The following is a 25,263-nucleotide window of genomic DNA, read 5'->3' on the forward strand; positions in this document are numbered from 1 at the left end:
GTTTAATGTTTACTGATAGTTTGTCACCTGTCTAGACTCTCTCGCCTGTCTCATCGTTAATGCATTAGAAAATATGTGGATTACTGCGTGCTCCTGATTTTGACCCTAGCCTGTCTGACTGATCGACTAAAGCTCCATATTGTATTCTACCCCTGTTGTCGTACCTCATTATTACAATACCATTCGGAGCCAAATCCATCAAAATGACATATGTTAAATCAAATTGTGTTCTTTTCTGAAATTGATTAATTAATCAGTTTTTATACAAGTTAAATTAAAACTAATAGGTTATTAAATAATAATAATGTAATAGTCACCTGAAAGATCATATTTTTAATTGAATACTCATCTATTCAAACTTTATTACGCATTGCATTGACTATTATTTAATCCAACTGCAGAAATCACACTGGTTAATCAGCAAACCTTACAGAAAAAAATCAAATTTTCTTTTGTGAACACTGAAAGAAAAAATTGTCAGTAAATAAAAGGATATACTTTAAGAAAGAGGAACTGGTCAATGGTGCTAACATCCAAATACAGTAGTTAATTTACACAGTAAATGTGTTGATCTACACATTAAGATTTCACAGTTCTTTCATTATTTTTAACACTATTGAGAATAATTTGATATTGAATTATCAGACCGTGATTAAACCAAACCCAGGTAACAAAGCATTCTGTCCCAGATTGGCATAAATCTAGCACAGCAGGCATTCATCCGGCTCTGGCATACAGCATTTGGGCCAAACATGGCCCTGTTTTGGCAGAGGTGGCACCGTCTTTAAAGCGGCACACAATACTTGGGCCAGAAGTAAAATGTAGTATTTGGCCTGATTTAATAATTGATATGTGGGCCATGGAAGTTTGGCCTGTCTTGACCCACATTTAAAATATACTTTTATTATTTTTAAACAAAGAAAAACATTTCTACCAATACGGTCGCTTCGAGAAAAAGCACACCCATAGCAAGCCTAAAGCACAAAGATTCATGGGTTTATCAATTTCATTGCAGTTGTGACACACCAACATATCTGGTCAAGTTCAGTCTTAGTTATGGGTTATTAACTTGGCTGAGACTTGACCCAGATATTCAATTAAATTCAATTTACATTTATTTGTATATGTATATGCTTTTACCATGTAGATTGTGTCAAAGCAACTTCACATGAAAGGTCATAGAAAATTGGAACAGTGTAGTTTAGTTTTTAGTGTTCAAGCTCAGTTCAGTTTAGCTCAGTTCAGTGTGGTTTAAAAATCACTACTGAGAGTCCAAACACTGAAGAGCAAATCCATCGAATGGTAGCTCTACTGATCCCAAACCGTGCAAGCTAGAGGTGACAGTAGAGAGGGAATAAAAAACTTCAAAACTTTACCAATTGGTGAAAGTGAAGAAAAAAAAAAAACCTTGAGAAAAACCAGTTGGACACGACCATTTTAATTTCTCTACTGGCCAAACGCTTTGTGCAGAGCTGCAGTCTCAGCGGCAGAGGCTGGAAGGTGGCCTCAGCAAAGACTCGTCTGTCCTTGGGGCGTCACAGAAATCCGTCTCATGCTCTCCACTCCTCAATGACCACCACAGTAGCTGCTCAGGATACGGCCTGGCCCAGGATATGGAAACCTTGGGATCATTTTGTCGCTGGTCTTGGATCGAATCAGTGGTGCTGCGGAGTCTGAGGGTCTTGGGATGAGTATCCCCAGATGGAAATAGAGCATAAAGAGAATAATTAGCTTAGCTGCTGTTCATAGTGCATATAAACAAGATGCAGAAACCTGTGTGGAAACCCGCTAAGTCAGGGGTGTCCAAACTTTTTGGGCCGAGTGCCAGATGCAAAAAAAAAAAAACGTTGTTCCGGGCCAAATTTTACATACATCACACAGACACGCATATATATATATATATATATATATATATATATATATATATATATATATATATATATAGATGGATGGATGGATAGATAGATAGATAGATGTGTGTGTGTATATTATTATGGAATTATTTTATTTCGTCATCCAACTGTGTTTCTAGAAAGACTTAAGTTTTTAAAAGACTTGAATCTTCTATGGGCAAATTAGTGTAGAATTTTCTTGCACTTTATTTGCACGAAAAAAAAAACTGCTGTTGTTGAGCTGATAGGGCAGCTGCTAATTGTTTTACTTTTTAATCTCGTTCGGCACCAGTGTAAGAGCTGAAGGCCTGATGCATTTGTTTCATAATGTGTTTTAATATTATATTCCTTCATTACTGCAACTGATTCCTGCAAATTAAACAGATACATTTCCCGCTGACCTTTGTGAAGAAATATTCTTTGCCCCAAAGTGACTGAAACTTCCTGCACTGACTGTTGATTTTCCTTTTTCTTGGTTGTGCCATGGCTCGCCAAAATGTGATTATCAATTATGTTTCCTTCAGTTTGGTCGGTAACTTTTACATCATAACAAGAAGTGCTGCCTAATTGAAGGCATGTAAACACCCTGTGGTTATTTATTGAATTACGTTAATTTTTGTATAGCAGGCCAGATTCTATTAATATTTATAAAAAGCCTCGCAGGCGACCACAAAACTGATTGCCGGCCGCAGATGGCCCGCGGTCCGTAGTTTGGACACCCCTGCGCTAAGTGATACACTGAGTGTATGCTTTACTAAACAGATAGGTTTTTAATCTAGTTTTGGATTGTGAGAGTGTGTCTGAGCCTCAGACATTATCAGGAAGGCTATTCCAGAGTTTGGGAGACATAAATAAGAAGGCTCCACCTCCTTTACTTGACTTTGCTATTCTAGGTACTACCAGAAGCCCTGAGTTTTGAGATCTTAAAGAGCGAGTTTGAAGGTTGGTTAGATAAACAGAAGGTTGGTTAGATAAACAGGAGCTAGATTATTTAAAGCTTTATATGTAAGAAGCAATATTTTAAATTCAATACGAAACTTAACAGGCAGCCAGTGTAAGGAGGATAAAATTGGGGTGATATAATTATATTTCTAGACCTGATAAGATCTCTGGCAGCTGCATTTTGTACTAATTGAAGTTTGTTAATAGAGGATGCTGGGCAGCCAGCAAACAGTGCATTACAGTAATCCAGCCTAGAAGTCATAAAAGCATGGACTAGCTTTTCTGCATCTGAGATGGATTGCGTACTTTGTAGCTTAGCGATATTTCTCAAATGAAAGAAAGCAGTTTTTATGACATGGGATATATGATTTTTCAAGTTTAATTGCTGTCTAATATGACACCCAGATATTTTTTAGCAGAGCTAACGCTAACTTTATATAACTAGATATGTATGCACAAATAGATTGTCCCTCTATAAGACTTTTATATTATCAGATTTTATTTTATTGATTTCTGTGTAAAGAATAGAAGACTTCACAGCCATGTATAAACATTTTTAAAAAGTAACGCATATAATTATATCAACAAGACAGGATGTGTGCAAAGCAACTGAGATTAAAAGATCTGTTCAGCTCGCTGTAATTATAAGCACCTCAAGAATGAGTTTTACAAGTTTAAAACAGTGCATGTTTGTAATAAATACAGTAAAATCACTGTGTAACTCATCACCACAGCTGCAGAGTGTCAGTACAATTATTAAAGAAGACACTTCTGTTACAATCACCAGCAATCTAGCGACTACGGATTGGTGGATAACTACGCACACACACACCACATTAACAAAATACAAGTCCCAGCATGCACCTCGCACACACCAGTTCCTCATTCCCACTGATTACATAAACAGCTGGTAACTCATGGACTGATATTTTCTACTATTTATGCACATACACACAGTGCTGTCTTGTTTGTGGACACTACGAAGCGTTTTCCTTGTTTTCCCATGCCGTGCCATGTTTCCTGACCTCGCTTGTTTATTGTTTCCTGAACAATGATTTATTGATTCCTGAACTGATCTCTTTGGCTGTGTACTGACTATTCTTTTTTTATTACTCTTTATGTACCCGTTAGCTCCTGTTATTGGCCATTGCCTGCCTGACTACTGTTGTCAAAAAAGACGCTGCACTTAGATCCTCAACTCCGTTGTCTGAACCACTTTGTAACAGTTTCAATCCTGGTTCATGAATTTAAATCAGGCTTGAATTAACTCCACAACAAATACATCAAATAAGCGTTGGTAAAATTCTTACTGTAGTAAGAGAGATCTGTTGCTTTTTGACTTTCACTGTGCTGCTTATGTGTGAGATGCAGTAGGAGAAGGCTACACCCATCACAGCAACAATAAGGGTGCTTTCACACTAGCAATTTTGGTCCGCACCCGGGTTCGTTTGACGTCATAGTACGGTACGTTTAGCTAGTGTAAATGTCTTCTGAACTCATGTGCGCACCCATGAACCGTACCTGAGTCCGCCTGAAAGAGGCGGTCTGGGGTACGGTTCATGCAAACTCTGGTACCGCCAACTGTACAACAAACTATCATTTTCATAACATTCGTGTGTGTCATGTTTGTGTTTGTGTGTGTGTGTTTGTGTGTGTGTGTGTGTGTGTGTGTGTGTGTGTGTGTGTGTGTGTGTGTGTGTGTGTGTGTGTGTGTGTGTCTGTGTCTGTGTCTGTGTGTCTGTGTGTGTCTGTGTCTGTCTGTCTGTGTCACGTTTCGTACCTTGGTGACACGCGTGGGACTGAGTTAGGGCAATCAGTGATACACAATGATGTCTGCTTGTCTTCTCCAAAAACAGCTTCTGCAGACACTGTGTGATGATCTAAATGTTTATAATATTTTTGTGGTAGATGGACGCGAGTCGCTTTCTGTATGTCCAAAACCAAAAGCAGAATGACCGCAATGTGCGGACGTCTTTCCATTTCGGCACTTGCTTTTGTGACCGTCACCTAGCAACGGCCGTGAACAAAACAGTAGCACAAGCGTACCGGGGTTCAGAAGAAAAAAAGATAGTAGGAACACAAACCAACCGAGGAAGTGGCAGTGGGAGACAATCGAACTTGGGTACGGTCCAGGCAAATGAACCAAGTGTGAAAGCACCCCAAGTGATCTCTATGGCTCTGACACGCTCGTGGGAATGGTGGGCGGGGAGAACTAGCTCATTTGCATTAAAGCCACAGGCAACAAAAACAGCTACAATGTTCTACAGCTCAAAGTTTCTTTCTGTAGACACAACATATGTATCTTAAATCTTGAAAAGGTGGTAAAATAGGTCCCCTATAAATTTTACCATTTGTGTTTTTTTTTTTTTTATATAACAGTCTCACTTGTCAGTCACAGAGACGTTCTCAGGAAACAATAGTTGACCACGGTGTCACCGCAGAAGTGCGTTGGTGTGATGCACTCGCAGTAAAACCAAGGAAATCATTTTTACAGTGTTGTTTTATCACTGACACCCTTTGCTTTTCTTTTACTTCTTTTATTTTGCAATCTGCTTTTCCCAATCCACTACAGAAGACTACTAAGAAGGTAAGAGGGTCTTAATTATGTTCATTTGTGGTTTAGCAACCATCTACTCAAGATGACTGTAATCTATTTTGAGTTTGCATATAGCATTGTGTGCCATCAAAGAGCAATGTGGCTGAAAACAACTGTCTATCAGTATTTTTTATGCAAAACGATATGACAAACTTTTATTCCAGTACTTATTTGCTGTAAGACTTTGAGATTTATTACTTGTTTGAGCAAAATTCAAAATAGGTGAGTTAACTAAGGGGAAAAAATGCAACACAAAAAGGTAAACAATTACTGGACAATCCTCAAACCCCCCCCCCCAACCCCCCCCCCCCCCCGTTACTGTCATTGTTTAATGCAATTGTTATCCCCCCCTTTCTCATAGCTACAGAGTTTATACGTGTGCTGTTAATTAAAGAGGTTCTTCTTGTTACTTATAGTCACAGGGTAAAGATAATGTTTCCGGGCTGCAGGTTAAAAACATATAGATTTTTTTTTTTTTTGCAATTCAATAAACCTAATATTTATTAAAAGCAAATTTATTAAAAAAGCAACACCTGCATGCCATACAGGCTGAACCAGCAATTCTGGTATGGGAGGATGGTGTGAATAATAGTAATTGTGGCCAAGGTGCGAAAACGTTTAAAGACCTGACAGTATATGTGCTAGAACAGTGGTTCCCAACCTTTTTTTGCCTAAGACCCCCTTTTCCCCGAAAAATATTGTAAGGCCCCCCTCCACATTTAATGATATAATCGCTCATAAAAGTTTGCAGTAATGATGACAAAAAATGTTGTTTTCAAACAAACGGTATGTTTATTACTATATCTAGATATGTTTATGCACAAATATTAGCCTAATGTTTCCCAGAGATGGGTTGCAGCTGGAAGGGCAACCGCTGTGTGAAACATGTACTGGAAAAGTTAGTGGTTCATTTCTCTGCCGCGATCCCGGATGAATAAAGGGACAAAGCTGAAGGAAATAGAATGAATGAATGTTCAATGGTTGAGAAGTGAGGATAATGTCACCTCATTGTAAACAGTTTTTGCACATTTAGTACTTTTGCGAAACAAGATTATTGCAGATTTATTGCAATAAAAGTCAAATAAACTTAAACAGTAAAATAGTTTACATTTCAAAAGATGTTACTACCTAATTTGTGAAAAGCATAAAGAAAAAAAAAATTCCCTATTTAGACCTTTGAGTTTTTCTTCTGTTTGTCACAAAAGAAGATATTTTGAAGAATGCTGGTTGATGGAAGTCAGTGGGTGCCAGAAACTTGCATTTTTCAAAATATCTTCTTTTGTGTTCATTAGAAAAAAGAAACTCAATAGGTTTTTATCAAGTGAAGAGTGAGTAAATGACTTTTGAGTGAACTATCCATTTTATTGATGCAGGACACAATTCATTGACTGCTAATTCATTAATTTGATCCACTATTAACAATTAACTTTGTGTTTTGTTCATGTTTTGACCCAGAAACATGAATGCATCGATTTTGCTTCGTCTACTATTTCAAGGTACACTATCTGCCTTCCTCTTTTGGGAATTTCACTGTCACAATAATTGGCAATATTTAACTATCATCTCATAACAGCTAGCTCTACATAAATGTTTACTGCAGTCCAGTTGAATCTTTTGACAAATATGCAGACTACAAAGTTTGGTGTACACCCACAAACAAAATTGAGTTAATGTTCACAACCATTACTGTTCTTCAACTTTTGTCTGTCAGGTGTTCTGCTGTTTGGTGCTTTAGGATGGGAAGTGAGAATGCCAAAGGAAATTCACGGCCTCAAAGGTTCCTGTCTGGTGATTCCATGTTCTTTCAGCTACAAATCAAACCCACCCAAAATTAAAGTTAAAGTTGTGTGGTACCAGTATCGTTGGCACTCTGTAACTTATCCTTTAGTTTATGATCCATTCCAAGAAAATAAAGTAATTGACAAGTTCAGAGGAAAAACTGACTTATATGGAAACTCAAGTGGTACTTGCAGTCTGCTGATCAGAAACCTGGAACAGTCCCATGATAGAGAGAAAATATACGCATGGATCGACCCTGAAAATGCTAGAAACAGATTCTATGATGTCACTTCTACAATCCATGTCAACAGTATGTGAAAATGTTTTTCTTCTTCCTATGATTACTGATCTAGTTTTTAGAATGTCACCTAATTGTGTAATTTCTTCTGTTTTAGCACACCCACAGCCACCCAGCATCAGAATTTCTGGAGGAGAGAAGATGGGGGACATGATCACAGTAACATGTTCAGCTTCCCACACGTGTCCATACAGCGAACCAAACATCACTCTGAACGGTGTTGAAGGATCTGATGAAATAAATGAAGAGTGTAGTGAAGACGGCCAGTGCAGAATCACTCTGACACGCTCAGGTGTCATAAAGGCGGAAAACACAGTTTTTGAGTGTTCAGTAACACATCATGGTGGCATAAAGACATCAGCTGCAAAAGACAAAAATGCATTATGTGAGTAAAATGCATTGCAGAATTGCATTATTAAAATACTTTTATTAAGATCCTACACAAACACATAATGTCAAATTTCAGGTGTTCATCAAAGCATCACGATTGAGCCTGAAATAGTAGATGTCACTGAGGGCGTCGCACAGAACTTCACTTGTACCGTCCACCATTCCTGTCAGAAGGAGAATCCAACCATCACATGGAACTACGAGAACATGCAGGTCTCAGAGAGGAAAAAGATACTTTCTGGTGTTGATCGAGTCGCCTATTCCACCATAACCTTTTTGGGTACCACAGAAGACCATGGAAAGAATTTAACATGCAATGCACAATTTTCTGGAGGAAACATCACAGCATCTGTTGCTTTATATGTACAATGTGAGTAAACACAAATATGGACTGAAATGTGTGCTTTAGTCAGTTTAAATGTCACAGTGGGGGCTTTCATGATATGCACATTTTTATGTTAGGCATTGATCATAACATAACAATTGAGCCTGAAATGGCAAAAGTCTCTGAGGGAGTCACACAGAACTTCACTTGTACCGTCCACCATTCCTGTCAGAAGGAGAATCCAACCATCACATGGAACTACGAGAACATGCAGGTCTCAGAGGGGACAAAAACACTTTCTGGTTTTGATCAACTCGTGTTTTCCACCATTGCTTTTCTTGGTGCAAAAGAAGATTATGAAAAGAAGCTGATTTGCTCTGCAAAATTTTCTGGAGGAAACATTACAGCATTTGTTGCTTTACATGTACCATGTAAGTAATTAATTAGCGTAGCATTTGAAGAGTGTGATTTTTTATGTTGAATTTATCATTACAATGCCTTTGAGATGTCTGATCATATATTTAGTTTTGTTCTAATAATAATAATAATTAACCCTTTCATTTCTTTTCCACCATAAAGCAGTCATGATGGTCATTAGACTGAAGATTATTGGTCTTTACATCCTAGCGCCTTCACTTGTCTTCATCTTCGCTTGCATACTTGTTGGAGTCATCATATGGAAGAAGCGCCTCAGGTAAATATTTATTTATAAAACTGGATTCAACAACTGTTGAAAATAATTGGAAACAACAATTATTGAGTATAAGTACAGCAGGACTTGATTTAAAAAGCAGACTTCAACCTGTTAAACTGTCTCTGGAGTTTTTGTGGAGAGAATGATCAGATTAGATCACGGGTCACCAACCTTTCGGAAACTGAGAGCTACTTCTTGGGTATTGTTTAATGTGAAGTTTGATACACACTTCCTCATAACAAATTTGCTCAATTATTATTAATAATTAAAGATATTCATCTATGTGAAGACACTGATCATGTTAATGATTTCTCACAATAGTTGTGAATATTGATTGGAAACAGATAGATATCAATATGCAACACTTCATTTGTCTGAAATTGTTTTTGAAATATATAACTTAATGTCATTTCTAATTTTACACCATGTTGGTGACCCCTGGATTAGATGTTTCATGTTTCATCATTATTACATATTTGGGTCTTTAATCACCTGGATGTAAATATTCAATGCTGGGTTCATACCAGACGTGAAGTATTGTCTTAGTCTCTTTACATAACTTGCAGGATGTTTAGTTGAATTTTTTGAACTTGTGCTGAAGAGACGATTGAGGCAAATTCCATGCATCCCTCATTCAGTGTCATTTGACGCACATAAATTCACCTATATTCTAGCCTTTAAATTGACTTTGTATGTAATTTACTCACGCAAATATTTACTTTAACATTTGTTGCAAACCCAACAAAATGGATCTGCTGCAACAGCAATAAATAAAAACACAATTTCATCAATATTCTAAAAGCTGAAGCACAATAAGTTATTCTCAAAAACTGATTGGGATTACATATATGTGTTTTTGTGTGAGTTAATTTGTTCTACAATGTGTTATTAATATGTTTTTGTGTATTAGTATATGCTGGCTAAAATTCTGCCATACATTTGCTTATGCATGTACATGTTCACTGAATGATATAAAGCAAGCAGTGTTTTCCAAAATACAATATCATTAAATATAATATAATACAATGTAATTCTTTTGATTCATTGTCACTTGTTTTAATGACAATAATTTGATATTTAAGAGTTGCATAGGTTTAAACATCTTAGTTTAAAACTCACTGACCTGATGCTGTGATGTTCGTCACTTTTAGTCAACATGCAGAAATCATGAGGTTGATGAACTTTAATTAGGCATTAATCAGTAAATAATGAATAAATCAAACAAAAGGGAAAAGGTTGATTATCAAAACTCTTAACATTTTCTTTCTTCTTTACACCCTCTTTTCCCAGGCCAAAAAATGAAAGTGATGTGTATGAAAACAATCCTTTATCCAAACCCCACACATCATCATCAAAGCGGTACAGCTCATTTAAACATATTTATTTTCTAAGGGTGCTTTCACACCTACACTTTTATTTCGGAACGCATCTCGTTTGCCCAGTTAGCGCGGTTCGTTTGGCATATGTGAACAGGGCAATCGCACTCTGTTCCGCGCCAAAGTAATTGCTCAGAGATCGCTTGAATGAGGTGATCTTGGCTCGATTGAAACGAACCCTATAGCGGTTCGATAGCAGTGAGAAAGTGATCAGATCCGAGCGCGGTTATATCACAGTGTTTTATGGATATGTAATAGGCTTACGGCTATATAAAGAGAGAATTATGAGTAGGGCGGGAAGTTTCGCGAATCTCCGGATGCCCGCAAACGAGTGATGATCTCCCGGTAATCTTGCGTCTCCCTCCCGGTCCTCAAATAGGCATCGTCGCGCACCCTTCTCACCCCTCCCCACAACGTCTCTCCTCAGACACGTCGCGCGCGCACCCTGTCAATCACCACCAAACCACCACCTCTCCTGACAGCTTAGCGGGACCCTGCAAAATAAACCCTGACACTCTGACCAATGTAAGGAGAGTTTACTCGCACGTGACTTGTTTTAGCTCTTTTGGTCCGTTTAGAAACTTTGCAGTGTGAAAGCGAACCGCTCCAAGAGCAAAGAGCAACAATGTAACAATTGTAATCTCTGTTTCGGAACAACTGAATCGATTCACAGGTGTGAAAGCACCCTAAGTCTTTCTTTAATATGTGAAAGCTCAATTTTGACACTTCTTTTTGTTTTATTTAACAAAAATAATTATAGTGATTTAAATGAAATAACCACACTTTTGTATTTGTTTCATTTCACATCAGTGACCCGAAACTGCAATCAGTGAGTATTTATTTGTTTCAGCTATTATTAAACTCCATATTGAAATATGTTCATATCTGAGTCTGATCCTGATTAAATATTTCTTTTAGAGTAAAAATGAAGTGGATTTATACGTCAACTTGGAAGATTTGTATGAAAATATCTGATGAGCAAACAATAGAAATGATCCCAATACAGCATTTAAAAATGATCAACTTTATTCAACTTAATATAAGATCAACATCAATAATAATTTAAAAAAATTGTTAAGCATTTTATGTACTCAAACTTCCAACAAATTGATGCTTTATCGGCTTTATTTATTATACATGTATACTATGTGAGTCTATTTTTGGCATTTTTCTTTGTACCTGGCTATTATTAAATATGATTGAACAATATCATTATATTAATTAAATAGGATTTGTGAATCTTTTTATTTTTATCTTTTACTCTTAGCTTGTCATATAAAGGCTTGAATCTGCTGTGCTAGATTCATTAACTGCTGTCATATATATATATATATATATATATATATATATATATATATATATATATATATATATTATGTCTTTGAATATCACAAAACAATAAATTTAATTTACCAATAATTAATTAGAAAAAATATTTTGAATGAGACGTTAAATCGAGGTCCTGACTCTCTGAGGTCGTTAAAAATCCCAGGATGTCCTTCAAAAAAAGAGTAGTGGTTTAACCCCAGCGTTCTGGCCAAATTTGCCCTCTAGCCTCTGTCTATCATGGCCTCCTAACCATTCCCATATCATAATAATTGGCTTCATCCATAGATATATACACTAGATGTCGCCTGGCCTATTGTTGTCTATTGGACGGAATGCGTCAATAGCGCCGCCATCTTGCTACAGGGTAGCACTCCTTTGAAATGAATGCGGGACTAAGGTACAGTGGAGGACTGTGGCCATCCAAAGCCAGAGATATACTCATATACACATATATCTATGATCGGGAGTTTTCCTGGATGTTTTTTTTTTTTTTTCAAATTACGAAAATTATAATTTTACATCACTTTTCTACACTGATGGATCAGTGACCGCACGGGCATTCCTGACAAAAAGCTTGTGATTGTGTGTACAGAAATGTACTATTCACCCTCCCTGTTAAATTTGATCTAATCCATGTCCTGAAACACACCTCCTCTCCAGCTTTCACTTCTCATACTGACGGAGGGAGCAATTCATTTGTGAATGAATCCCCCGTTATGAACGACTCTTTCACTAACGTTAGCCGATAATAATACAAGTTTCTGGCAGCACAGCATCTCGTTGTCATATTTCTTTTGCATTGTTTGCTGATTTTATTCAACAAAACTAGCATAAGCCGAGTGTTTAGTGCGAGTTGGAGCTGCTTTGCCGTATGGTGAATGCAGTAAGTGACTGTTATCATCAATAACGTTACCTGATTAGCACAAAAGTTCAGAACAAACAAAAACAGAAAAAAACGTAATGTTACCTATGAAATGTTCTGCCTTTGTGCTTTGATTTCTTTGTTTGCTCGTTACTACACCCGTAGACAGCGCTAAAGTCCTGCTAAAGTCCTGCTTCTTCACGTAATAACACTGTCTTGACTAGTGCGGTTGAATGACATTTGTCCTGTACCAATGTGGCGACGCTATTGACGCATGCTCAGGGTCCACTGCAAAAAATGCTTTTCTTACTTAGATTTTATTGTCTTGTTTCTAGTCCAAATATCTAAAAATTCCTCAATCAAGAAGAATTTGCTAAACAAGCAAAACTTATTTTCTTGTTTTGAAAAATAATATGCCAATATTAAGTGAGTTTTAAGTGAGTGAAAAACTCTGCTGCTATTTGGGGATTTCCGCCTGGATTTTGCCTACCCAAATTTAAAAGCTTCCCAAATCCACATAAAGAGGTGTAAATGCAAAAATTTGGTATCATTTTAAAGAAAACTCTTTGAATTTTCATGAAACACAATTGAAAGTGTTTAAAATAACTGTATATGTCGTCTGTGTTATAATAAACACCTAAAAAAAAGAGGCGCTTTTTGGATTTTTTTTTATAAACTCAGATTTGAAAGTGTACCTATAAGGTTCTGTGTGGTCTAGCGTGCTGCAATTAATTTTGGTGGTTCCTGCACATGTCTGTAATCATAGGAAAAAAGAAAAAGGTCTTTACCATAATCTATGCAAAAGTTATTGCATTCCAACTGATGAGAGGTGCTATACAAGCCACAGGGACCGATCATTGTTTTCATATTTCACTATTCTTTTGTTTGATCAAACATAATTCACTGTGTTTGGACCACATCAGACATATAAAAGGATTACTTATGCACATCACCTCAAAAATAGAGGAGAATGGCCCTGAAGGGCAGAGCATAAGGTAAGAGATGACAGCTATGTGTGCTATCTGGGGCTGCTTATTGATCATGAATGTATTGTTTACATTTCTTTGCCATGGAAGCACCACAATTCATTCATCAACTGTTTGGCATATGAATATAATTCAGTAAATTGAATGCTAGAACCGTATGAGCACCAGCAAGAGCTTTCATTTGAGCTATAACTTGTACATGTGTCATATATGAACCATATGAAAATGAACCAATGTAAAATACCTAGCTCGGTTATCCAAAATACTGTGTATTTAAGTGTGAATAACTTTTATACAGTAAAATAAAAACCAAAGTGATGCATATGTGCAAAAATATAGATTCTACAATTTCAAACGACACCACTTACGGGGGTCTGGTGCAACGCTAGCCCTTTAAATCTGAAAGCGAAAGTCGATGACGTCACGGACCCGATAACCGGTAAGTGGTTAAAACAAGCAAAATAATCTGCCAATGGTGTAAGCAAAATAATCTTACGTCAAAAGAAAAAACAAGATTAATTTGTTCCAGACACACGTTGGAGTTCCAAGTGAAGGGGAACAAGCGTGTAAGCTGCTAAATCATCTGTTATGTTTGCTTAAATGTGTTTTTGCAGTTTTACAAAAATGAAAAGCACATATATCCAATGAGCCTGTGCTGGATTTATTTCAAAACATTGCCTCTTAAAAATGAACGTCCGTGAAGCTGGTTTGACCAAAGGCAAAGTTGATTCTCTGGCAAAGTTTAAACGAGCTGCTTCATTGCATTGCAAATATTCAGTCTAGCATGTAGACTGTAAAAAGCTACGTCTAGCACCTTTACCATACACTGCTTGTAGGCGCACATTTAGATACCTCAGATGCTGTCAGATATGTCTACTATGTGTGATGTTCTGTAGGTTGGCCTCTACCTTATTTATTAGCTTATCTACTGGCAGACATCGCATACTGCTGCAGAAAGTTTCTGAAAAACCACCAACCAAGATATAATGAACTAAAGGCTGATTTATACTTCTGCGTCAATCGCACTCGTATTCTACAGCCCAAGCGTATGCTACGGCGCATAGCCCATGCTGTGGCCGTCAACGTCGCTGACGCGCACCTCTTAAAAAATGTAACTACATGTCGCAATGACGCGTACCGCAAACTCTGTGATTGGTCAGCTTGGAAGCGTTGGCGAGTGTGGGCGGGACCAAGAGCCGCGTGAGTCCGTTGGAGTGACTGTTTACAAAGAACTCCAGATGGAGACTGTTTCTTTGTTTACCTCATGATTAAAGTTGTTGCACATTGCGATTCCTACCTCAAAATGAGCAAGTTTAAACCACTTTCTACATTAAGGGCCTACTCACACTATGCCATCCGTACCGTGCCCAGGCCCGTTTCCCGGATCGTTTGAGAAGTGTGAGTGCGCTGAATCGGGCTCAAGCACGGTTCACTTGGCCGGCCCTGGCCCGGTTGGAAGAGGTGTGCCTGAGCGCGGTACACTTGGGCTTTGGCGCGGTACGCTTGTGTGTGAGCGCGAAACGCGCCAAAGCCCGAAACCGAAAGCGAGACGTGACTTTTAAGGGACTGTTTGATATGGATTTATTAATCATTCTTACTGTTCAGTGATCGCAAACTGCCGTAGTTTATTAAAGACGCAAACTCCTCACAGCACGCCAGCTGCGCACCTTCAGCAGATCTCCTCATTCCTGCAGCACGAGAGCTTTGATTGTTTATGAGCGCCAAAAGTGGCGGATCTGTTCGGTAAAATATCTGACTGTGTGTCCCCGCATCCCTAAGGACTGTTTGGCGAAATATTTGACTGCATGTCACTGCATAACAAACGACTGAAAGGATATAACTAGAGAAATCTCCACTGTGCTGCTAAATGAGAGCGTATGGCAAGCCGTTTTAACATTTAAACCTTGTTCTGGCTATCCATAAATATATTTAGAGATATAATTATATATTTTGACAAGTCATTATTATAATTCGACTTGTCAGAATGACAATTAGAGATATCTGCAATTACAATTGTACTAGTACGAAATCAGATTGGAGATATCTGCAAATATATTATGACTAGTCATATTCCTCCATTGACTTCCATTGAAAAATATTCGCAGATATCTCTGAGTTTTGACTCGTCAAAAATCCAATTCAAGATATCTACAACTGTAATTCGACTATTAGTAAATTAATTAGAGATATCTTCAAATATATTTGTAAATATCTCTAAATATTACGAATTAAAGACATCTGTATGACTAGTAAAAACTCAGTTAGAGATATCTCTAATTACAATTGTGACGAGTCAAAACTCATTTAGAGATATCTGCAAATATTTTTGAATAATTGTTATTCTGACTAGTCGAATTATAATTATGACTAGTCAAAATATAATTAGAGATATCTCTAAATATATTTATGGAGTCAGAACAAAGATTTAAATGCTAAAAAGGCTTGCCATAGAGAGCGCTTCTGAACAGCGCAGCAGCGATGACGTAAGCGTGCCGTGGCCCGGTATGGTGTGAGCGCGGGCCGTCGGGGGAGACGGGAGGGGGGACAAGCGTGCTTTGGCCCGGTTCGAGTCAACTGTACCTAGTGTGAGTACGGCCTAAGGAAGAGTTCAGAAAAAAAAAACACCAGCGAAGAAACCCAACACAGAGGAACATAAACACCTACTGCCAGCTAGTGTTTCAGAAGTGTTATTGCAGAGCAACAGAAACAGCGCGCAGAAGTATGAATGCACAGCTACGCACGTTGCATGCGCCGTGGGTCATGCAGATAACTACGCAGAAATATAAACCAGGCTTAAGAGTGTATTGGAAATTGTCTTTAGAAGCTTTGAGTTTTTTCCCCCTAACAAACCATTTCAGTTGTACAAAACTTACAGGTAGGACCCTTTTCTCTTCCATTTGGGAGATACAGAGTGAGCTGAGAAGAACATAATATTATTGGGTGCCTCAAACGGTTAAATTTATCTCTAAAATTATTTTTGAACTGTTATTATCATTATTATTTTCTTTATTTTCCTGGCAACATCTTGGCTTTTGACAGTGTTAGTATGATTTCTTTAGACACATTACAATACAGAATATGTTTACTGACAGAATCTAAGAATGAAAAACACGTGTAACGTATTTAATAATCATTCATTTATTTATTTTCTTGTCGGCTTAGTCCTTTTATTAATCCGGGGTCACCACAGCGGAATGAACCGCCAACATGTCCAGCAGGTTTTTACGCAGCGGATGCCCTTCCAGTCGCAACCCATCTCTGAGAAAGTATTTAATAATCGTTGTTTAAAATTTACTAATGCATTATTAAAACCCAAGTTGTGTTTGTTAACATTAGTTAGTGCACTTAGCATGTAAAAAAGAACAAACAATGAATGTATTTTTATTAATGTTGACAAAAATTAATAAATATTGTATTACATGTCTTGTTCAGCATTGCATTATATTAAATATAACTAATATTTACAAATACCTAATTGTAAAGTGTTACAATTGTTTTTTAAAACAATCCTTTTTAAAACTACAGTTACAGTTCGTAATTTTTATTTTTTGCTTGCTTATGGTTTTTTTTTTGTTAGCTTTTAAAAGAAAACTAATATTTTTGTTAATTTGCAAGGTTAATATTTTCCAACAAATAAGAGCGTATACTTGTCTTTAAAAAGCAGTTAAAACATAACATCATTCAGTCACCATAACAAGTTGCAAAAATAACGAATAGCTGTCTTGTGTTTTAAGAGGGTCCTATCACAGACCCTGTAGTCAGAAACTGTGTTCTAGTCAGGAAATACTATGTTTGACTGCAGCATTAGCGCAAGTGGACTGACATGATGAGCTTTGACATTTGACATGACCAAGATCTTAATCCTCCTGCTGGGCTTGAACTTCACACCATAAATGTACTGAGCTTCATCTTTCACATTTGACTTCAGAGCAACAAGTTATTTTTCTATTCCTCTGCAAAGAACTACTGAGGAGGTAAGAATGAAAACGCTTGATACATGTAACATGCTTTTAAAAAAGACTGATGTAAAGGAATCACTTCATTATTTTTCTTTCATTATTATGAAATCTGCTGTGTAATTAATGGATTGGTGTTAAATGATTCTGAACAGAATGTTTGTAAATGTATTTTAACCACAGTTAACTTTAATTTTTGGTGTTCCCAAGAACATGAAAGCAGTACTTTTACTTCATTTACTTCTCCAAGGTACAGTGTTTTCTCTTTTTGGCATCTTTTTACTATAAATACCAATGTGCATTTCATGTATATATTATATGACTGTACAGACATTGTGGGTACACAAAATCCTCCGCACACAGGGGAAAGTTTACTCATTACGAAACAGACATACAGCATGTATCCTATTTGTTCTACATTCTGAAACCACATGAACAACCTACAAACCATTGTGCTGAAACATTAGCCTACAGAGAATATAAAAAATGTTCAAAATGTTCAAAATGTGAGATTCAAGAATGTTTTATACTTATGTTAAACTTAAAAATAAGAAAGGTTGGGGCGTCACGGTGGCGCAGTGGGTAGCACGTTCGCCTCACAGCAAGAAGGTTGCTGGTTTGAGCATTCCTGTGTGGAGTTTGCAAGTTCTTCCCGTGTTGGTGTGGGTTTCATCCGGGTGCTCTGGTTTCCCCCACAGTCAAAAGACATGTGCTATAAGTGAATTGAATAAGCTAAATTGGCCGTGGTGTATGTGTGTGAATGCAAGAGTGTATGGGTGATTCCCAGTGTTGGGTTGCGGCTGGAAGGGCATCCGCTGTCTAAAACAAATGCTGGATGAGTTAGCGGTTCATTCTACTGTGGCGACCCCTGATTAATAAAGGGACTAGGCTGAAAAGAAAATGAATGAATAAGGATGCTGTCCTGTGTACTAAACACCTAAATGCATCTTCTCTGATAAGTATGATTTGCAGTGAATTTAGCAAAAAAAAAATTAATTGTTTTATCAGCCTATACTTGTAACTTTAGCATACTATAAACTTTTTAATATGGTGCTGTTCTCTGATGCTTTAAAGTGCTTTTTTGATCTCACTTGTAAGTTGCTTTGGATAAAAGTCTCTGCTGCTAAATGAATAAATGTATGTTTATTGTAGTGAAAAGTCTGCTTTGGGGTGTAAAACCCAAAAAGTTAAGGTAACTTAAACCATTTGACGAAACCAATCGTAACAAACCATTTAGAATCCTAATGAGTACTGTGAACTTAATCCATTTGAGTAAACGAAGCAATCCCAGATAGCATACGAATGTGGGCCACTTTAGGCAGTTATGCGGCACTGGTGGTATTCCTTCGGCCCAGACAAAATGAATGTAAGGCTGAAGTGGCCCACCTGCACAATGGTAAAGGGGGGCCAAACACTCAAATTTATTTATGAGCCATTTAAAATTTGGCACTTATGGCAAAATGTAAACTGAATGTGAGCTTAATGTGGCCCATGTGAAAAATTATAACTTTGGCCCAAATGATGGAGGACAAATGTGGGCCACAGTTGGCAAAAATATGGCATAGTCATTTAAGGGTAATCTGGGTCTAAACCTAAAGTGGCTCACATGTGTAGGTGTAAATGTGGCCCAGTCATTTTAAGACATATATGGGCCACTTTTGGCAAATATTCGGCACAGTAAGCTCTGGCTAATGTGGCTGTGAGCCTAAAGCGGCCCAGAGAAGATATGGCAAATGTGGCCCAGTTATCTTAAAACATATGTGGACCACTTTTTGCAGATTTTCAGCACAGTAAGCTGTGTCTAATGTGGATTTGAGCCTATACTGGCCCAGGGAAGAAATGGCAAATTTGGCCCAGTTATCCTAAAACAAATGTGGGCCACTTTTGGCAAATATTTGGCACAGTTAGCTCTGGCTAATGTGGCTACAGCCTAAACGGGCTGTTAAATGGGCACAGTTAGCTCTGGCTAATGTGGTTGTGAGCCTAAAGTGGCCAAGAGAAGATATGGCAAATGTGGCCCAGTTATCTTAAAACATGTGAACCACCTAGACTAAAGTCACCATCATGGAGAAAAGTGTTTGCTTTAGTTGGGCTCATAGCCCTTAACCTCTTAATATAAATTTTCTTTTGGGCTGCTGTAACTTTTAAGAACTTTGCTTGAAAAGTTTATACGTTACAGCAAATAAGCCAAGTAAAAAAATAAATAAATAAAAAAAAACTATCAAATTAAATGAGGCACAACCTGTGAAGAAATAATATAATTTACTGATGTTAACTATGTTTAATCCATAATTAGAAGTACCGTATTAACATGCTTGCCCATGCCAAAGAATTGTGAAGGTTTATAGGCCAAAAAAAATGTCTATGGTTCAACTTCTTCTCACAGAGACATCAATAATCCACGTATGAACCTCAACAATGGTGACAATTAACAGAATGAACAAAACTCACAAACATCAGAAACAGGAGTCTATAAATGACAAAATCAACGTCAACATAAACAGCAAAATCAACAGCAAATAATGAAATCTGGAGCATCAATAAGCTATGTATTCACACTGCAATGGGTGCTGGGATATTTATACTTTGCCACACCCAGCAAGTGTAAGGTGTAGGCCAGATCTGGGTCAGAATAAAAGCAAACTCTAGCCCAGAATAGGTTCAGTTCTAGTTCATTTGGTTGAATTCTGGCTGATATGTGATATTGCTATGGCTTAATTGTGGCCCAGATCTGACAAACAGGAGCGGACCGCCCAAGTGCCATCATTCCATACGGTATGTGGGGCAGATGTAAATGTCTGGTGTGGGCCGGATTTGAGCCACATGAATTTTGCTAGCTGCGATTTGAGCACAGTAAAACCCAATAAATGAAGAGAAAACTCAAACCAACTGAGTACTGTAAAACCCAATAAAGTTAAGGCAACTCAAACCGATTGCAACAAACCATTTGAGGAAAAAAAACAAATAATCTATACAAGAACTGTGAACTTACTCCATTTAAGTTGAAGTAATGATGAGGCATTTAATTAACTCATTACCTTCAACACTGAGTTCAAAACTCTTTTCAAATGAGTAGAATTAACTTTTAGTAAATGTTGAGTTAACTACACTCATAAATATAGAGTTAGCAAATAATTTGTATGCTAACTTTACAACTGTAAACTGTTGTTTACTTTGTAAACTAAACAATTAGCAAATTTACAGTAGTCTCAAGTAGTATTAAAACACTTAAAAAAATGCATTGCTTAAATATGCTTAAACTATAAAATGAAGTATACTTTTAGTATGACCCCCTCACGGTGGTGGGATTAAAGGACTACAAACAAAGATGGAGGCTTCATAAAAACTACAACACCCTGGTCATCTCTTAGTGAAAAGTAGATCAGAAAAAAAACATCAATAAGAAAAACTTCTCTAAAAAAAGTCTCTTAAGGGGGTGTTTTAATTTGGACAGAGACTGGTCAAGCAAAAACAGCTTTTAGCGTCAGTGATAGACCACTTAAATCAGAATGAACTTCATAATTATAGACTATAGACAAGATTTTGACCGAACACGTAGTTAGTTTCATAAAACTTAAGTAAGCCTGCAGTATTATAGAAATATAATTCACACATTCTAATGCAATGTTTTGCCACTGACAAATTGGCTTTTATGTGAAAATTTTGAGATTAACACAGAATGTATGTTATGTTATTTATGAATAACACTGCATGGTCTCTTAGAGAGCTTCTATACTGGTAGAATGATACAAAACACTATTCATGTTTAATAATCTTTACAACTGTTGACACAATGTAAAAATTAAACAGACATACATTTTACACCATTTGTTTACAGCAGCAGACAATATATTGAGGTTTGCAGAATACAAACCACATACTAGTGAGCTATATAGTATTTTACTGAAATTACCAGCTCAATGAACATACAATGATTATTAACTCAAACTATTGTCCCACAGGTGTCCTGCTGTTTGATGCTTTAGGAGTGCAAGTGAGAATGCCAAAAACAATGCATGGCCTCAAAGGTTCCTGTCTGGTGATTCCATGTTCTTTCAGCTACAAATCAAACCCACCCAAAAACCCAAGAGTTGTGTGGTATCAGTGGCACTCTATAAGATATCCTTTAGTTTATGATCCTTTGGAAAAAAGTAAAGTCATTAAGAAGTTCAGAGGAAAAACTGATTTATATGAAAACTCAAGTTCGAATTGTAGTCTGTTGATCATAAACCTGGAACAGTCCCATCATGGAGAGAAATTATACACAGGAATTAACTACAACAAATTGTATGAAGTCACTTGTACAGTCTTTGTTGACAGTATGTAGATGTTTTTTTCTATTCATGGCTCCTCACTTTGTTGTGAGAATGTGCTGCCTAATTGTGTCATTTCTTCTGTTTTTAGCACACCCACAATTGCCCAGCATCAGTATTTCTGGAGGAGATAAGATGGGGGACAAGATTACAGTAACATGTTCAGCTTCCCACACGTGTCCATACAGCAAACCAAACATCACTCTGAACGGTGTTGAAGGACCTGACCAAATAAATGAAGAGTGTAGTGAAGACGGCCAGTGCAGAATCACTCTGACACGCTCAGGTGTCATAAAGGCGGAAAACACAGTTTTTGAGTGTTCAGTAACACATCATGGTGGCATAAACACATCAGCTGCAAAAGACAAAAGTGCATTATGTGAGTAAAATGCATTGCAGAATTGCATTATTAAAATACTTTTATTAAGATCCTACACAAACACATAATGTCAAATTTCAGGTGTTCATCAAAACATAACGATTGAGCCTGAAATAGTAGATGTCACTGAGGGCGTCGCACAGAACTTCACTTGTACCGTCCACCATTCCTGTCAGAAGGAGAATCCAACCATCACATGGAACTACGAGAACATGCAGGTCTCAGAGAGGAAAAAGATACTTTCTGGTGTTGATCGAGTCGCCTATTCCACCATAACATTTTTGGGTACCACAGGAGACCATGGGAATAATTTAACATGCAATGCACAATTTTCTGGAGGAAACATCACAGCATCTGTTGCTTTATATGTACAATGTGAGTAAACACAAATATGGACTGAAATGTGTGCTTTAGTCAGTTTAAATGTCACAGTGGGGGCTTTCATGATATGTACATTTTTGTTTCAGGTGTTCATCAAAGCATCACGATTGAGCCTGAAATGGCAGAAGTCTCTGAGGGTGTCGTACAGAACTTCACTTGTACCGTCCACCATTCCTGTCAGAAGGAGAATCCAACCATCACATGGAACTACGAGAACATGCAGGTCTCAGAGGGGACAAAAACACTTTCTGGTGTTGATCAACTCGTGTATTCCACCATTGCTTTTCTTGGTGCAAAAGAAGATCATGGAAAGAAGCTGATTTGCTCTGCAAAATTTTCCGGAGGAAACATCACAGCATTTGTTGCTTTACATGTACCATGTAAGTAATTAGTTGGCGTAGCATTTGAAGTGTGTGATTTCCATGTTCAATTCACCATTACAATGCCTTTGAGATGTCTGATCATATGTTTAGTTTTGTTCTAATAATAATAATTAACCCTTTCATTTCTTTTCCACCATAAAGCAGTCATGATGGTCATTAGACTGAAGATTATTGGTCTTTACGTCCTAGCGCCTTCACTTGTCTTCATCTTCGCTTGCATACTTGTTGGAGTCATCATATGCAAGAGGCAACGCAGGTAACTCTTTATGTATGTTCCCTTAGACAGGCTATTTGGAAACTTTACGCCCTTCGATGTTAAGATGTTGGCTAATGCTCACATGACAGTTCAGGGATAAAGTATATCTAGGAGGTTGTTATTGCAGAAGAAAGCCTGACAGGCTTATCGGAAGGCCAACATAAAGCAGAGTGCTGTTTTAAAATGAGCTGACACAAGATTGTGTTGGTGACAACTTAATTGTTTCATGTTTAATCCACTTAACCATTAATAGTTAACTAAAGCGTCACAGGTAAATATTTATTTACAAAACTGGATTCATTTTATCAGCCACGATGTTCAATTATTGAGTATAAGTACAGGAGGACTTGATTTAAAAAGCAGATTTCGGTCTGTTAAACTGTCTCTGGGGTTTTTGTGGAGAGATTGATCAGATTAGATGTTTCATACAAATATGTAATGATTGTTACATATTTGGGTCTTTAATGACCTGGATGTAAATATTCAATGCTGAGTTCACACCAAACGCGAAGGATTGTCTTAGTATCTTTAACTCTTTAACTTCACGCTTTACATGTATTTTTCACTTGAGCTGAGGTTTTAGAACTTGTGCAGAAGACACCATTGAGGCAAATTTCATGCATTCCTCATTCAGCATCATTTGGGTCATACCTGTATAAATTCACCTACAGTATATTCGAGCCTTTGCATTGACTTTGTATGCAATTTACTCAGGCAAATATTTACATTTGCTTTTGTCAACCCAGCAAAAAAAAAAAAAAAAAAAAAACACTAACAGTTTTTGTCAACAACAAAAAAAGATTTTTGTGTGAGTTAATTTGTTCTACAATGTCTTATGAATATGTTATTGTGTATTAGTTAGTATATGATGGCTTAAATTCTGCCAAATTTGCTTATGTATGTAGATGTTTACTTAATGATATAAAGCAAGCAATGTTCATCAAAATACAGTATGGAGATAGTTGCAGGTTTAAACATCTTAGTTTAAAAGTCACTGATCTGATGTTCATCATTTTAGCCAACATCCAGAAATTGCTAATAAAGCAATGATCAGTAAATAATGAAGAAATCAAACAAAAGGGAAAAGGTTGATTATTGAAACTCTCAACATTTTTTCTTCTTTACACCCTCTGTTCTCAGGCCAAACAATGAAAGTACTACGTATGAAAACAACCCTTTATCCAAACCCCACACGCCGTCACCAAAGAGGTACAGCACTTTTTAAAGATATTTACATTTCTAAAAGTCTTTCTTTAATATGTGGAAGCTCAATTTTTACACTTTATAATGTTTATTTAGCAAAAACAAACCAATGTGATTTAAAATAAATAACCCCACTTTTGTATTTGTTTCATTGCACATCAGTGACCCAAAACCTCAACCAGTGAGTATTCATTTATTTCTGCTATTATTACAGTATGCAAGACTAATCGTACTGAAATATGTTCACATCTAAATCTGATCCTCTTTAAATATTTCATTTAGAGTAAAAATGAAGCAGATTTATACCTCAACTTGGAAGAGTTGTATGAAAATATCTGATGAGCGAACAATAGAAATGATCCCAATACAGCATTTAAAAATGATCGACTTTATTCAGCTTTATAGAAGATCAACAGCAGTAATGATTTATAAAAAAAAAAGTTGTTAAGCATTTTATGGACTCAATCTTCAAACGTATTGATGCTTTATAAGCTTTATTTAGTATACATGTTTACTATGTGCATCTATTTTTGTATTTTTTTTTTGTATTTTTCTTTTTACCTGGTTATTATTAAAGATGATTAAACCATATACGCATGTTAAGTGAAATAGCATTTGTAAATCTTTTATTTGTATCTTTTTCTATTTTGTGTCTTCATATTTTACTCTCTGCTTGTCATATGTCATATAAAGGCCTGAACTTGTTGTGCTAGTGCAACGTATTATTAACTGCTGTCATTAATTGTGTGTTTGTGTGTGTGTGTGTGTGTGTGTGTGTGTATATATATATATTTATATATATATATATATATATATATATATATATATATATATATATATATATACAGTATACAGTTGAAGTCAGAATTATTAGCCCCCCTTTGATTTTTAATTTCTTTTAAAAATATTTCCCAAATGATGTT

At 36.8% G+C, this 25,263-nt stretch overlaps 2 protein-coding genes and 1 long non-coding RNA gene across 4 annotated transcripts in view; all 3 read left to right on the plus strand.

Annotated features, from left to right (window-relative positions):
- Positions 1 to 8,920, plus strand: part of LOC147840682 (uncharacterized) — a 30,683-nt gene extending 21,763 nt beyond the window's left edge. The window contains exons 10-14 of the mRNA XM_087283417.1: positions 7,142 to 7,519; positions 7,605 to 7,892; positions 7,974 to 8,267; positions 8,360 to 8,653; positions 8,805 to 8,920. Of these exons, the coding sequence (XP_087139543.1) occupies positions 7,142 to 7,519; positions 7,605 to 7,892; positions 7,974 to 8,267; positions 8,360 to 8,653; positions 8,805 to 8,920 (1,370 nt within the window). The remainder of the gene's footprint in view (positions 1 to 7,141; positions 7,520 to 7,604; positions 7,893 to 7,973; positions 8,268 to 8,359; positions 8,654 to 8,804) is intronic.
- LOC147840680 (uncharacterized) overlaps positions 1 to 16,067 on the plus strand; it is a 146,506-nt gene extending 130,439 nt beyond the window's left edge. The window contains exons 2-3 of the long non-coding RNA XR_015509779.1: positions 14,805 to 15,344; positions 15,921 to 16,067. This is a non-coding gene — a long non-coding RNA (uncharacterized LOC147840680). The remainder of the gene's footprint in view (positions 1 to 14,804; positions 15,345 to 15,920) is intronic.
- Positions 16,068 to 17,638: 1,571 nt separating this feature from the next.
- The window catches only part of LOC141377967 (sialoadhesin), a 46,896-nt gene continuing 39,271 nt past the window's right edge, over positions 17,639 to 25,263 (plus strand). Inside the window, exons 1-9 of one of the 2 annotated variants that reach the window (XM_087284510.1) lie at positions 20,375 to 20,432; positions 21,388 to 21,744; positions 21,830 to 22,117; positions 22,199 to 22,492; positions 22,585 to 22,878; positions 23,023 to 23,137; positions 24,278 to 24,346; positions 24,503 to 24,521; positions 24,623 to 25,067. In XM_087284510.1, coding sequence (XP_087140636.1) covers positions 21,426 to 21,744; positions 21,830 to 22,117; positions 22,199 to 22,492; positions 22,585 to 22,878; positions 23,023 to 23,137; positions 24,278 to 24,346; positions 24,503 to 24,521; positions 24,623 to 24,679 — 1,455 coding nt within the window. In that variant the 5' untranslated portion in view covers positions 20,375 to 20,432; positions 21,388 to 21,425 and the 3' untranslated portion in view covers positions 24,680 to 25,067. Of the gene's footprint in view, positions 17,676 to 20,374; positions 20,433 to 21,387; positions 21,745 to 21,829; positions 22,118 to 22,198; positions 22,493 to 22,584; positions 22,879 to 23,022; positions 23,138 to 24,277; positions 24,347 to 24,502; positions 24,522 to 24,622; positions 25,068 to 25,263 lie in introns of those variants that run through there. The other variant, XM_087284513.1, reaches the window with a different exon arrangement.

This window comes from Danio rerio, chromosome 15 (assembly GCF_052040795.2).
Source record: "Danio rerio strain M-AB ecotype USA chromosome 15, GRCz13ab, whole genome shotgun sequence".
NCBI lineage: Eukaryota > Metazoa > Chordata > Actinopteri > Cypriniformes > Danionidae > Danio > Danio rerio.